This window comes from Pleuronectes platessa, chromosome 7, assembly GCF_947347685.1.
Source record: "Pleuronectes platessa chromosome 7, fPlePla1.1, whole genome shotgun sequence".
Taxonomy (NCBI): domain Eukaryota; kingdom Metazoa; phylum Chordata; class Actinopteri; order Pleuronectiformes; family Pleuronectidae; genus Pleuronectes; species Pleuronectes platessa.
In genome coordinates, this window is record NC_070632.1 from 26,263,698 (window position 1) to 26,276,582 (window position 12,885).

At 41.8% G+C, this 12,885-nt stretch overlaps 1 protein-coding gene across 2 annotated transcripts in view; it reads left to right on the forward strand.

Moving 5' to 3' along the window:
* The window catches only part of cep290 (centrosomal protein 290), a 50,676-nt gene that overhangs the window by 32,456 nt on the left and 5,335 nt on the right, over positions 1-12,885 (forward strand). The window contains exons 36-45 of one of the 2 annotated variants that reach the window (XM_053427739.1): positions 1,401-1,614; positions 2,098-2,235; positions 2,864-3,085; positions 3,570-3,692; positions 7,650-7,792; positions 8,214-8,369; positions 9,439-9,562; positions 10,961-11,776; positions 12,100-12,234; positions 12,568-12,654. In XM_053427739.1, the coding sequence (XP_053283714.1) occupies positions 1,401-1,614; positions 2,098-2,235; positions 2,864-3,085; positions 3,570-3,692; positions 7,650-7,792; positions 8,214-8,369; positions 9,439-9,562; positions 10,961-11,776; positions 12,100-12,234; positions 12,568-12,654 (2,158 nt within the window). The remainder of the gene's footprint in view (positions 1-1,400; positions 1,615-2,097; positions 2,236-2,863; positions 3,086-3,569; positions 3,693-7,649; positions 7,793-8,213; positions 8,370-9,438; positions 9,563-10,960; positions 11,777-12,099; positions 12,235-12,567; positions 12,655-12,885) is intronic. The other variant, XM_053427740.1, reaches the window with a different exon arrangement.

Genomic DNA, 12,885 nt, shown 5'->3' on the forward strand with positions numbered 1-12,885 from the left:
CACACAAAAATTCACTCTAAACTGTTGTTTGTTTGAAGGACTTAAATATAGTATTAAATAGTAAATAGGGCTTTTAGTTCAGAAAAATCATTCCTTTTAAATCAATAAATAGAACAGGTTTAGTATTACAGGATTCCATATTTTTGCTTTTGTTATGGATATTTATTCCACATATATTCCACTCAGGGTATTGACCAGCCTTAAGCACAACTTAGAACAAGTTCATCATGTCAGGCAATTTTGAATGAGAGGATTTATACAATGATGGGATACTCAAGATCACCTGATGTTAAGGGTCGAGAAGTTTCATATGAAGCAGCAAAAGCGAAGCAGATTAAAGAGAGCATTCAAGATTTGCTTAGTTCGTTTGTACCATTGGGACACAAGGCCATTCAGCTATATGAGAACGCACCCCATGGCACCAACAGGGGCAAACAAAACATGATTTTAAAGCCGACCAGGTTGAGTCTGTTTGTCTGGTAGAGAATTCACGCTGCTTATGGAAACACAAACTGTTAATAACTCTTATTTGCACTGTAAGAAAAATGTGGTGTAGAAGCCATGGAGATCTAGCAGCCATGCAGAATAAACCTGTATATCCAAATATGTCCGTGCTTCGTAGAAATATAGTGTTTGTCAATAGTCAATATAGCATTTGCAAAATAAATTGTCAACTTGGCCACAATTTCAGAGCCTCTGGGAGCAATGGCCTATATTTGGGGCTTCCATGGTGGAAAATGGATATCCAGGTCAAGACTTAGTCTTCCATTCACTTTACACTGTTAACAGTCTGACCAATTTCTTTACTCAGGAGTCAAACACAAATATCCTTTGTACATGTGTAGGTCCAGATGGCATTTTGGCTCATTTCTATTCCGATAAATGCAGAACCATTAAAAATCTACGAGCCAATGCATTTCAGTCAATGTATTCCCCCTGTTTTGCTTTCAACAGCTACCTCAAATGTAATTGATCAAACTAGAAGGCTTCTAGCCTCAAAATCTTGTCCCTCGCATTCAGATTCTGTGTATTGACCTTAAGAATCTGTTTTGAGATTTGGCCATGACATAAATGGGAGGATTGTGTTGCCTACCAAACAGGGCTGGCAGGTCTGTACCAAAATGATACAATGTCAAGAGTTTTTGAAAACCATATACATTGCCTCGGTTTCATTTTTCTAATAACATTAAACATACAATCTATGTACGTGTGCATTTGTAGCCTTGTATTGGCTTGTATAAGTCCCCCCTTGTTTGCTGCAAGCCAATCTTTAGAGTAAGTATGTACATTTTAAGTGGGTTTTATTTACTCATGGCTACAACCTCTGCAGGGATTAAAAGTTATGTAATTATGCTATAAATCTCTTATAAAAACATACTAACAGAGGGGTTTCTTTGCAGGATAGATGAGCATCATGCTTCCCAGGTGAAGAGTCTGACTGCTGAGACTGAGGATCAGGGAAACCAAATGGCCCTGAAGGAGAAGGAGATGAACTACCTCCGCACTGAGCTGGAGGCCCAGAGGGAGGCCAACGTCCGCTCCCCCAGTAACACCATGAAAAACCTGGTTGAACGACTCAAAGCTCAGCTCGCTCAGAAAGAGAAACAGCTCAAGGTTGTTCATTTATCATATTACTTTTGAATGTACTTTTCTGTTTCATGAAGGTAAATTGTTTGCTCCTGTTGCTTTACAAAAGTAACCAGATATCTTTACTAATGAGGAAATGCTTTCTTTCGTTGGCGTCTTTCCCCAAAAGTGCTTATGTTTCACCCCTTTCCAAAGATGTGCATACCAGGTGGACACATTGAACAAAGAACTTCATACAACAACAAATGAGTGCTTTTGTCTGTGTTTGGTCAGTGTCATGGAGTGGCTGCCTAGTCTAGATGCTTTCTTGCTGTTCGCCCAGTATTTCCTTGTTGGGAAACTTGAAAGAAGCTTATGAATGTTACTTTTATGCTTTTCAGCTTCATAACAAGTAACAACTAAGTAGATCTGGAGATCAGATTTAATGATACACACAGTACAACATTTTTTACCACTGCACTTATCATATTTATCATTAAGGGCATCTCTTTGTTCCCTGTTTTCTCTCAGGCTCTCAGTAAAGCTCTGTTGGAGCTGCGGGCAGAGATGACGTCTGCTGCTGAGCAGCAAGTCATAGCTAATGCTGCACAAAAAGAAGAGAGCCTCAATGTACAGATGCTGATTGACAAGCACACCAAAGACCTGAAGGTGAGGTTTTCATGTGTGTTACATTTCATGGACGACATGTATGGAGAGTTTGCAGGTGGTTTACACAGGTCTGATTTGATTTACTGTCACAATATCCCCGGTAACGTTGGTGAACACATTACACAGGCCAGCCTTGTTGCACAGACAGAATTATTGATAAATTATTTTGTATTAGATTTTAAGACAAGATGTTAAATATCCCTTGAACATCCTCTGAAAAATAAAAGTTACCAACTGCTGTTAGATGTTAGCTGCAGGTATTATCGGCCACCAGCGGGCGTTAGGGACATAACTTCAGTTGTGCACCTTAGCGCCATCAAGTGTTTTGTCCTTGTATCAACGATACAGGCCGAACTTGAGGCTACACTGAGGCTAAAGGTAAATCTGTCTGGCTACTGGCTTGAATGGCAGTACTATGAAAGCCATGTGTCCCGCTCAGTAGATCAGACATCATTACCTTTATGCTTTTTTTAAACTAAATAATTTCCCATTTTAGAACATAGGGCAAGATGGAGAATATCCTTTGTATGTTCTTGAGCCCTAATTAAGAACATAAGAAGTTGGATGTTATCGTGAATGTTGGGGACATTTCTTCAGTTCAAATACCTTAAATCCCTCTTCTCCAAAGGTGCGGTTGCAAGAACTCAATGAAGACCTTCAAGCTGCAAAGGACACCGCCAAGGCAATGAAAGGTCGGGAGAACACCCTGAAAGACGAAGTGGACCAATTGAAACAGGACCTCCAGAGGAGTCATAAAACCCAGAGACGTCTGCAGGCTGAGAGGCAAGAGAAGGAGCAGGAAATTCTGGAGCTCAAGCAACAAACCAAGAGGCTCAGCAGCGCTCTGCAGGTTAGTGTTTGTAAGATGCAACTCATTTTGACTGTAGCGTATTGTTGTCGCTGTGACTGTCACTGGTAATAATACAGTGGTATGCTCAACACCACCCTTTTGATCACCAGACACATGACGTCAGCATAGCATCAAGTTGTCAAGTGATCGGGGTCCTCTGACTCAGGCATGACATTCAGACCTTGAGATATGATCAAATATAATAAAGACAAGCAAAGCCTGCTAGACTCTTCCACAGCATTCTTTTTTAAATTGAGGAATGCATCAAAAATTGACTCATTTGTCTAAGATCTTTAATTCTTCTTGTTTAAGGTTTTGTTGTGGATCAGTGTCACCTAGCATGTACTGTACAGGACTCCTTAGTTTCCCAGGACCTGAGCTTAATCTCCCTCTTATATCTTTAACAAAATGTAATGTGGGGCGACCCGGTCTGAGAACAGTGAGGTGCATGAATGAAAATTCTCTTCTCTGTATTTATGATTAGAATCAACCAGAACCAGATGGGAAGGGGCCGACAGTCGAGAATCTGCAGAAGAAGATCAGGAGGCTGGAGTCTGACTTGGACAAAAGGGCAGAAATGAAACATGTTAAAGATGATCATGGAAAGGTTTGAACATTAATTTAGTCAACATTTAATATTGTTTTAAGGTCTTTATCCTTGGACAGCCTCTGATATTGCATGGTTTATATTAGTGCAATTTCTACTGCCTTCCACTATTAGCGTTGGCTGACTTTTCTCTTAAGCCCTAAATCATTTTTAGTCCCCACTTTCAGTGGTACGTCACAGCAACTGAACCTCAACCAGCGGTGAATGTGTCTGGTCACACTGGCTGCGTGACCAGCACATTGGGATGGGAACATGGAATCAGCAGCGCGAGTAGCTTGGCTTAGTCTCGTGTTGTTGTTGTTGTGGTGAAGGCGTCTGGGCAGAGAAGCTTTGTCATTAATATATATTATTCTCTGACATTCATGTTTGAAAACTGACTCCTCACCATTGCTGATCCACGTTATTTGTGTTTTCTGTTACTAAGCAACCAACTGCCAAGTAGACAATCTGCTTCCTGTCCATAACTGGTCAAATGTTTTAGGTTTTCAGGGGCACGTTCAATCGCAATAAGTTTTTGCTCCAATTTGTTGCCGTTTCTGGGCTAAAATATTGAAATGTCACTCCCTCTACACCGTCAGATATAGGTTAGTTAACTGTAGTTAAGGTTTTAAATTAAAAGTACTTGTTTGACCGATTATTATATTATTTTATTATGCTCTATGACATCATGACATCATTACTATTGAAGCAGTTGTGTAAGACGCTGGTGGAGCGAGAGCCAAATACATTTTAAACAGTTTATTTACGAGGAAGTTAGAGCTTGTTTCTCTTTCTAATTTGTGGTGAGATACTGGATCATACGGTGGCCCTGAGAGCTCAACGAACAGCAACTTAAGAAAACACATGCAAGTTGACAAAACACAAGCAAAGTAAGAAAACATCTTCATCAATTTCACAACACAACACAACACATTACAGAAACGCGCAGCAAATAGACAAACGCCCTGCAAATAGACAAACACCCTGCAAATAGACAAACGCCCTGCAAATAGACAAACGCGCTGCAAATAGACAAATGTGCTGCAAATAGAGAAACGCGCAGCAAATAGTGAAACGCGCTGCAAGTAGAGGAGAAAACACAACGAAGTGTTTCCAGAGGACAGCTAAAAGTGATGGACACTGCTGCCACAAAAACGTCCAATACACCATGCAAATTCAGCCCCTCTGAAGCGGCTGTAGAGTACAGTGTTGAGCATATGTTTCGCGAACGCTGAACATAACGAATCAGTTCTCATAGTATTAACGTGAATGTAACGATGAACTCACGTTCATCGTTACATTCGGCTCCAGAGCCGCGGGTGGCCGAACCCTGTGTGGAACCGAATTTGTATGATGTATTGGACGTTGTATTGGACACCAAAGTGTTTCTGGAAGACTATCCGGCACCTCAGGAGGGGGAAACGGGGAACCATCCAAGCTGTGTACAGTAAGGATGGGACTCTGTTGACCTCAACTGAGGAGGTCGTCGGACGTTGGAAGGAACACTTTGAGGAACTCCTGAATCCAAATAACACGCCCTCTATGTTGGAGGCAGAGCTCGAGGTTGATGGTGTTTCGTCGTCAATTTCCCTGGTGGAGGTCACTGAGGTAGTCAAACATCTCCGCAGTGGCAAAGCCCCAGGGATTGATGAGATCCAGCCAGAAATGCTAAAGGCTCTGGGTGTTGAGGGGCTGTCATGGTTGACACGCCTATTCAACATCGCGTGGGAGTCGGGTACAGTGCCAAAGGAGTGGCAAACCGGGGTGGTGGTTCCCCTGTTCAAAAAGGGGGACCAGAGAGTGTGTACCAATTATCGGGGTATCACACTTCTCAGCCTCCCTGGTAAAGTCTACTCCAAGGTGCTGGAAAGGAGGGTTCGGCCGATCGTCGAACCTCAGATTGAAGAGGAACAATGCGGTTTTCGCCCCGGACGTGGAACTACGGACCAGCTCTTCACTCTCGCAAGGATCCTGGAGGGGGCCTGGGAGTATGCCCATCCGGTCCACTTGTGTTTTGTGGATCTGGAGAAGGCGTATGACCGGGTCCCCCGGGAGAAACTGTGGGAGGTGCTGCGGGAGTATGGGGTAAGGGGGTCTCTCCTCAGGGCCATCCAATCTCTGTACTCCCAAAGCGAGAGCTGTGTTCGGGTCCTCGGCAGCCAGTCAGTTTCGTTCTCAGTGGGTGCTGGTCTCCGCCAGGGCTGCGCCTTGTCACCAATCCTGTTTGTGATATACATGGACAGGATATCGAGGCGTAGTCGTGGTGGGGAGGGGTTGCAGTTCGGTGGTCTGAGGATCTCGTCACTGCTTTTTGCGGATGATGTGGTCCTCATTGGATCATCGGCTTGTGACCTTCAGCACTCACTGGATCGGCTGGCGGCCGAGTGTGAAGCGGCTGGGATGAGGATCAGCACCGCTAAATCTGAGGCCATGACTCTTAGCAGGAAACCGATGGATTGCTTACTCCGGGTAGGAAATGAGTCCTTAGCCCAAGTGAAGGAGTTCAAGTACCTCGGGGTCTTGTTCGCGAGTGAGGGTACTATGGAGCGTGAGATTGGCCGGAGCAGCGGGGGCGGTATTGCGTTCGCTTTACCGCACCGTTGTAACGAAAAGAGAGCTGAGCCGCAAGGCAAAGATCTCGATCTACCGGTCGATCTTCGTTCCTATCCTCACCTATGTTCATGAGGGCTGGGTGATGACCGAAAGGACGAGATCGCGGGTACAAGCGGCCGAGATGAGTTTTCTCAGAAGGGTGGCTGGCGTCTCCCTTAGGGATAGGGTGAGAAGCTCAGTCATCCGTGAGGAACTCGGATTAGAGCCGCTGCTCCTTTACTTAGAAAGGAGTCAGCTGAGGTGGTTCGGGCATCTGGTAAGGATGCCCACTTGGCGCCTCCCTAGGGAGGTTTTTCAGGCACGTCCAGTGGGGAGGAGACCTCGGGGAAGACCCAGGACTAGGTGGAGAGATTATATCTCAACACTGGCCTGGGAACGCCTCGGGATCCCCCCGTCAGAGCTGGTCAATGTGGCCCGGGAAAGGGAAGTCTGGGGCCCCCTGCTTGAGCTGCTCCCCCCGCGACCCGACCCCGGATAAGCGGATGACGATGAGCGATGATGATGATATCTCATGCGATGCATGGATGTTTAAAATAAGCTTGTTTATTTTATCAATAAGTTTATTAATACAATAAACACAATAAATAAACTAGGGGCAATATATTGAAATCTTATTTTTTGGATAAACTCAGCGCCACTCTCTTCCTTTTGGAGTTTGCATGGTTTTAAATATTCTTTTAAGGTTTCTTCCACTGCCAAATAAATCTGGAAATGATTTTCTTCAATTCAGAAAACTGTTTTAAGTGAATTTCTACAGGACGTGATTAAAATAAGGGATATCAAGGATGAATGTTCATTTTTACACCATCAACTCTCTGAGGCTGAAGAAAGAAATGGTATTCCATTTCTTTATGAGAAGACTATCATTTATCTCTTCCTATGATGGAATATCCCTCTGAGGCACCTTGAGGTGTATAATTAAATGTCCACACCTCAGTTTTTTTCCTATTAAAATTATATCCTACATATCTCATACCTGTGAGTCACACAGACCGCAGGGGGTAAAGAAAAAGCTACGCTGGAATGTATGCATTCTTATGCAAGTTAGGTTTTCCTAGACATGTGATTTCTGATAAAGAAAAATTCAGATTATGTTCCCATCCCATCCTGGGTTGTCATCAGCTGCCATGTCCAATTTCAGCTTGTTTTCTATCACGTTCATGGCTGTTGTACTTCTAGTAGCCCCATTCAACATCACAAAACAAAGACACTGGGACTAGTAAAGGCAATTCACAAAACGGAGCTTGCAAATTAAGCTGTCACTCCTTTAGTCGTTGGACCGAAAACCAACATAAAAAATTCCAACTGTTCTGAATTGTATTTATAGTAGCATTGTCATTCTATATGTGTATACTTGTCTTGCAGTCTAAAGAAGAGATTTTGCGGTGGGAGGAGGGTAAGAAATGGCAGGCCAAGATGGACAAAGTGAAGAATTCACTGAAGGAGAAGGAACGTGAGAACGAGTCCATGTCCAAACAGCTCAGCACTCTGAAAGACCTCTACGCCAGGTCAGTGTGAATATCATACCAGAGCTCTTCATCTTTTTGTTTATGTAATAGAATTACTTCAACTGGAGGGGGTAGAAAAACCTAGCAGGCAAAAAAAACAAACATAGAATGACATTATAATTGTCCAAATTTAAAGAAGTCTTTGAATTCCCTGTTTTAACAGTCCCAAACCCTAAGATTCAAGTTCCTTTTATCCTAGACAAACAAATGTGGTAAGCTTCACATTTGAGAAGCTAGAAACCGAAAATGTTTAGTAATTGATTAGTTGTGTAATACCTTTAAGACCAAGGTATTAAGAAAACATTATATCAAATATATGAGAATATCAGTCTAACTATATGAAAGCTACTGCCACTGTCAAGATTGAAATGTCAATCAATGTTCATCACTGTCTTCATTCTGTTCTACTGTGTGTGTGCAGACTGGAGCAAGAGAAGGGCACACTGCAGAAAAAGCTCAAGGCTCGAGGTGTGACTGCTGACCAGGTAGTGGGTGTGAGAGCCACTGAAATGGAGAAGGAACTAGAGGAGCTGAAGAAGAAGAACTTAGACCTGGAGACGCAGATCCTCACCATAAAGTATCTATCAGTCTTTACAAATTCTCTTCATTGCCCTGATTTTAATTTGTTGTTCTGGAGCTATAAGAGCGGAAATTAATGACTAAAAATGTTTTATCTTATATCTTAAATTTCATGGAATTCTCCCAAGTACTTATTTGAAATCATATTATGTTATTATTGTTGGATTCAATGTTATGGATAGAGAGATTGGTAAATTACCTTACATGTATGAATTAGGTCAATGGTGAGGTCAATAATGAATTCATTCTTCATTTATGTAGTACCCTGAAGACATAGGGCTTTACAGTACAATAAATAGGGCAATAAAATAAAAAATAAATAAGGAAATGATAATAAGAGACATGGTAGAATAGAGAGACCAGTGAAGCATAGTTTTCAGAGGATTGTTATTCATGATACTTCACAGTTATGTTAATCAGGAAGTTCCTTTTGATATTTTGCATTTGCCGAGGGGGATATGCCATCTCCTGATCACTGTCTTTCCAACAGCTCCAAGGATGTTCCATAGAAGTACAAAATACTCTGAATACCACTTCCCTGAATTATATTGCTCTCAACACTGGTACAGTTATAAGGCCAGACTCACCAGAAAAGACACCATTATAGTAGTCAAGTCTGCTAGTGATAAAAGGATGATCTCAGTATCTGCCTAGGAGATAAATGGTTGCACTTAAGCAATGTATCTAGGATGATCGAAAGCACTTTTAGTTATATTACTGACATCAGATTCAAAATAAAAATCATAGCCTAAAACGACATCAAGATTTTTTTGGTAGGAGCTTTAGGGGGAGGTAGGAGAGTATAAAAAAATATTTTTAAATAAGTGATATGATTTATGCATTTAACCAGTTTATCATAGTGCTGATGTATTCTCTTGATAATGAAATGTTCAGTTGTGGATCAACAACTTAGCTATGAAAATGAATCCTTTGCTTTCATGATATTTCCTTGGGGCAGCATATAGACTTAACAGAATAGGTTCCAGAGTGGAGCCTAGAGAAACACCACATTTTGTAAACCAAGTTTTTGTTGCTAATCCACCTTTATATTTTGTTTGAACGCGCAGACAACAACAGGCTTTACCTCATGATGATGCCATGGAGAGTCTGATGCTGAAGAACCGCTATCTCGAGGACAGATTCCACACTTTAGAGGGTCAGATGTCCAAAGAGCCTTCGTCAAGACCCTCTGTAAGTGCTCTTCAACATACAAGAAAACAGTAAAACACATGTGTTCTTGAAAACCTAATGTGGGGAAGCAATTAAGCTGCTTTCAGACATAAACTGATATCAGGATAATCTCTTGGCATTCTCTAGAGGTGCCACAAATGTCAAATTGAGAGGCTAAAGACATTCTCCGGAGTTTCTCCTGCCAAACACTAAAAACTCCGGACGCTTGTCCGAATGAGCTCATGTGAGAGTACAGCAGGAGATCCTCCGGGGTATTAACCGCAAGCATGTGGACGTGTTGATGACATTTCTAGCATGCAATCAATGCAAAACCTCAGATATATATATTATAATAATAAGACTAATATCTCAAGATGAAAAAGAGGTAGGAGATGCAGAACAAAGATGTCAGGAGATTTTTTAGGGATAAGGGCTGACGCCACTGTCTATGTGCTATAAACAAAAACCGATGATCTCTGCAGCGAAAGTAATGTCTCATCCTATCTTTGCCTGCTGAGCCAACCTTCACCTGAACGCTGTGGATACTTTTTCTGTTGTTTTTAATGCGTCTGACTAGAGAATCTCCTGCTGCGGCCTCCATAAGTGAAAGGCAATTCCTGAAAACCCCAATATCTGCAAATTATCTGGAGTTCATGTCTGAAAATGGCCTATTATTATTTCTTACAAAAATATTAACACGCAATTTAGTTGGTATCAAATAGTTATTTAGCAAAGATGTTAAACATTCAATAACGTCATTTGACATTCTAAAGATGGGAATTTGCTATTTCTCTGTTTGGCATTATACAGTCCATTTTAACTTTACAACGTTCACTATATTCAGTCATTGTAGATGAAATGTGAAAAACTGATCTTAATTACAAATATAAAATAAAAACAGATTTTATTTGTGTTTCATTGCTTTGCTCTGTACAGCACTTTGTAACTTTGTTTTGAAAATTGTCATATAATTAAAGTTATTATTATTTTTATAATTTATTAAAACGGAGATGACAATACCTCACCATGGTGTCTCATGAAGAGTAATTTTAACTTATCTAAAATAAAATAATAATTCAACCAATGTAAGAAAAGAAAAGATCAAACAAAGACAGAGGAAAACCACAGCTGTGATCTGGTCTGCTGAGGAGAGGAGATCTCCCTGAGGCTGAATTACGGTACTTTACAGGGCAGAGCATGCTGGGCCCAGGTATAGCTCATAGCTGATAACCCTCCATTAAACACCTGTAAAACACAACCACATGGACACAGAGACTCCTGTTACTAAGGTGGACGAGAGTTGTCACAGGGTTAAAAGACGTATTTCTTTCATTGTATTCCAATATTCATTATTCTTTATCCTCTATCTTCATTTATCTCCATTGACACTGGATTCAATGTAATTTATTGCCTTTGAAGGTAAAAAGCTCCTCCTCCCAGGCTTTGAGAGGGATTGGTTCTGTCACTTTTGATGTTGTGGATGGGTCGTTCGAACAGAATGTTACACCCCATCTAGCTGAATCCTCCAGCTGCTCCGTCAGCCCTGAAGCTGTCAAAGACCCCGCTCACCATCAGAGGGCGCCAAAGCAGAGTCACACAGACAGAGAAACTCAAACCAGCTTTGTTGGGGAAGAGGATGTTTGCCTTGACCACGAGCAACCGAGCCCCGATGTAGAAGAAAACTCAGCAGCTGACAAAACCCATGATGAAGTAGATGATGAGACACAAACAGAAGCAGATCATGTAGAAAGCACAAACATCCCATGTGGTTCTGATCTTGATGTGCTTGAAGAAAAAGAAGAAAGCACCTTGCTCTCTCAACCACAGATCGCAAAAGAAACTGGGGCCAAGTCTGATGATCTGTTAGAAAGACCTAGATCCGTTATGTCATCCTCTAAGCCAAGGGCAGCAGCAACAGGCCATGAAACAAGTGAAACTATGACTAAAGAGAGTCCTGCTGAACAAGAGGGTCGAGACACTGATGATGATGATAATGATGATGATGTGAGAATCAGGGCAGAGAAGACACAAGAGGATAATAAGCAGATTGAGCTGAAAGATGAAGCAGTTGAGACTACAAAGGAGGCAACAGAGGAAGATAATCCAGAACAGTCATGTTCAGCAGAACCAGATGTGGAATCCAGCACCACACAGAGCAAACACCTGGGGTTCATTAGAAGAAGAAGGGATGAGTGCATCCGAAAACGAGAAAGCAGATGTCTTAGATATCAAAAGGTACTCCAGGCTTCTATAGTCATCCAAGCTTAAGTGATGTGGTAGCATGGCAGTATATGTGGCCGAGTAGAAGTCAAGGCACTAACAGTAGAAGTGGCTTGTTTGTGTTTGGCTCCCCTGCATTGTCCTTGATGGATGTGGTCGTATGTTTCAGTTTCATGACCCCTAGAACAAGGGCATGGATTTAACAAAGTTGCTGGTTTCCTACACTCCCCTAGTGCTTTTCTTTTTGAGGATGCAATCTCTTCCACCGTAGTAGTTGTAATCACCATACAATGGAAATCCTTTTCTCTGGCTCAGGTTGTATATTTGCTTCCCTCCAGACTTCAGGTAGAGGCACTGGCACACCCTCACAGAGAGATCAAGACCTTCAAAAAGAAAACCTCAAGCTTGCCTCTGAGAACCTGGAGCTGCGCTTTCAGCTGGAGCAGAGCGACAAAGACTTACCGAGACTCAAGGTACTCAGAACAGAGACTGAGAGCAGGCTGTTCAGTGAAATGTTCTAACCAGCTGCTAGCTTCATATTTACCATACAGACATCACTAGGAGCTGGCATCTTTTTCTCATGGTTGAAGATGTTTGTCTTAATGAAATGTTGTGTTCTCTCAACCAATGTGTTGAATTTCACTTTAGTGAATGGAGAGTTTATTCATTGCATCATAAATTTATCTTCAACTTCATTTATTTCAGTTTTTCCAGTGTTTTCAACCCCATGATTCAACCCTGACATGAACTGAAGCGAAAAATGTGTTTTATTTGACTTTATACACCTTTTTTCTGTTTTCTCACAGAACCAAGTTGCAGACCTGAAGGAGATGTGCAGCGCTTTGAAGAAGGAAAAGGCAGAGGTGAAGAAAAACCTGGCTCATATAAGTGGAGTAAGTTAAAGTCACATAATTACCAGCTGTAACAACTGTGTGTGTGTGAAAAAATTTTGTTACCTCCTTTTACACCTTTTTCAGCCCTAATAGTCGTCCTCATGGGATCCAAAGCTCAGGCCTAATGAGGCAAAAATAATGAGGTCCTGGTTAGTACGGGTAAGATGGGAGTTGTGGTTAGGTATGAATTTGTCATGGATAATGTTATGACAGACAGACAGTTTAGATTTA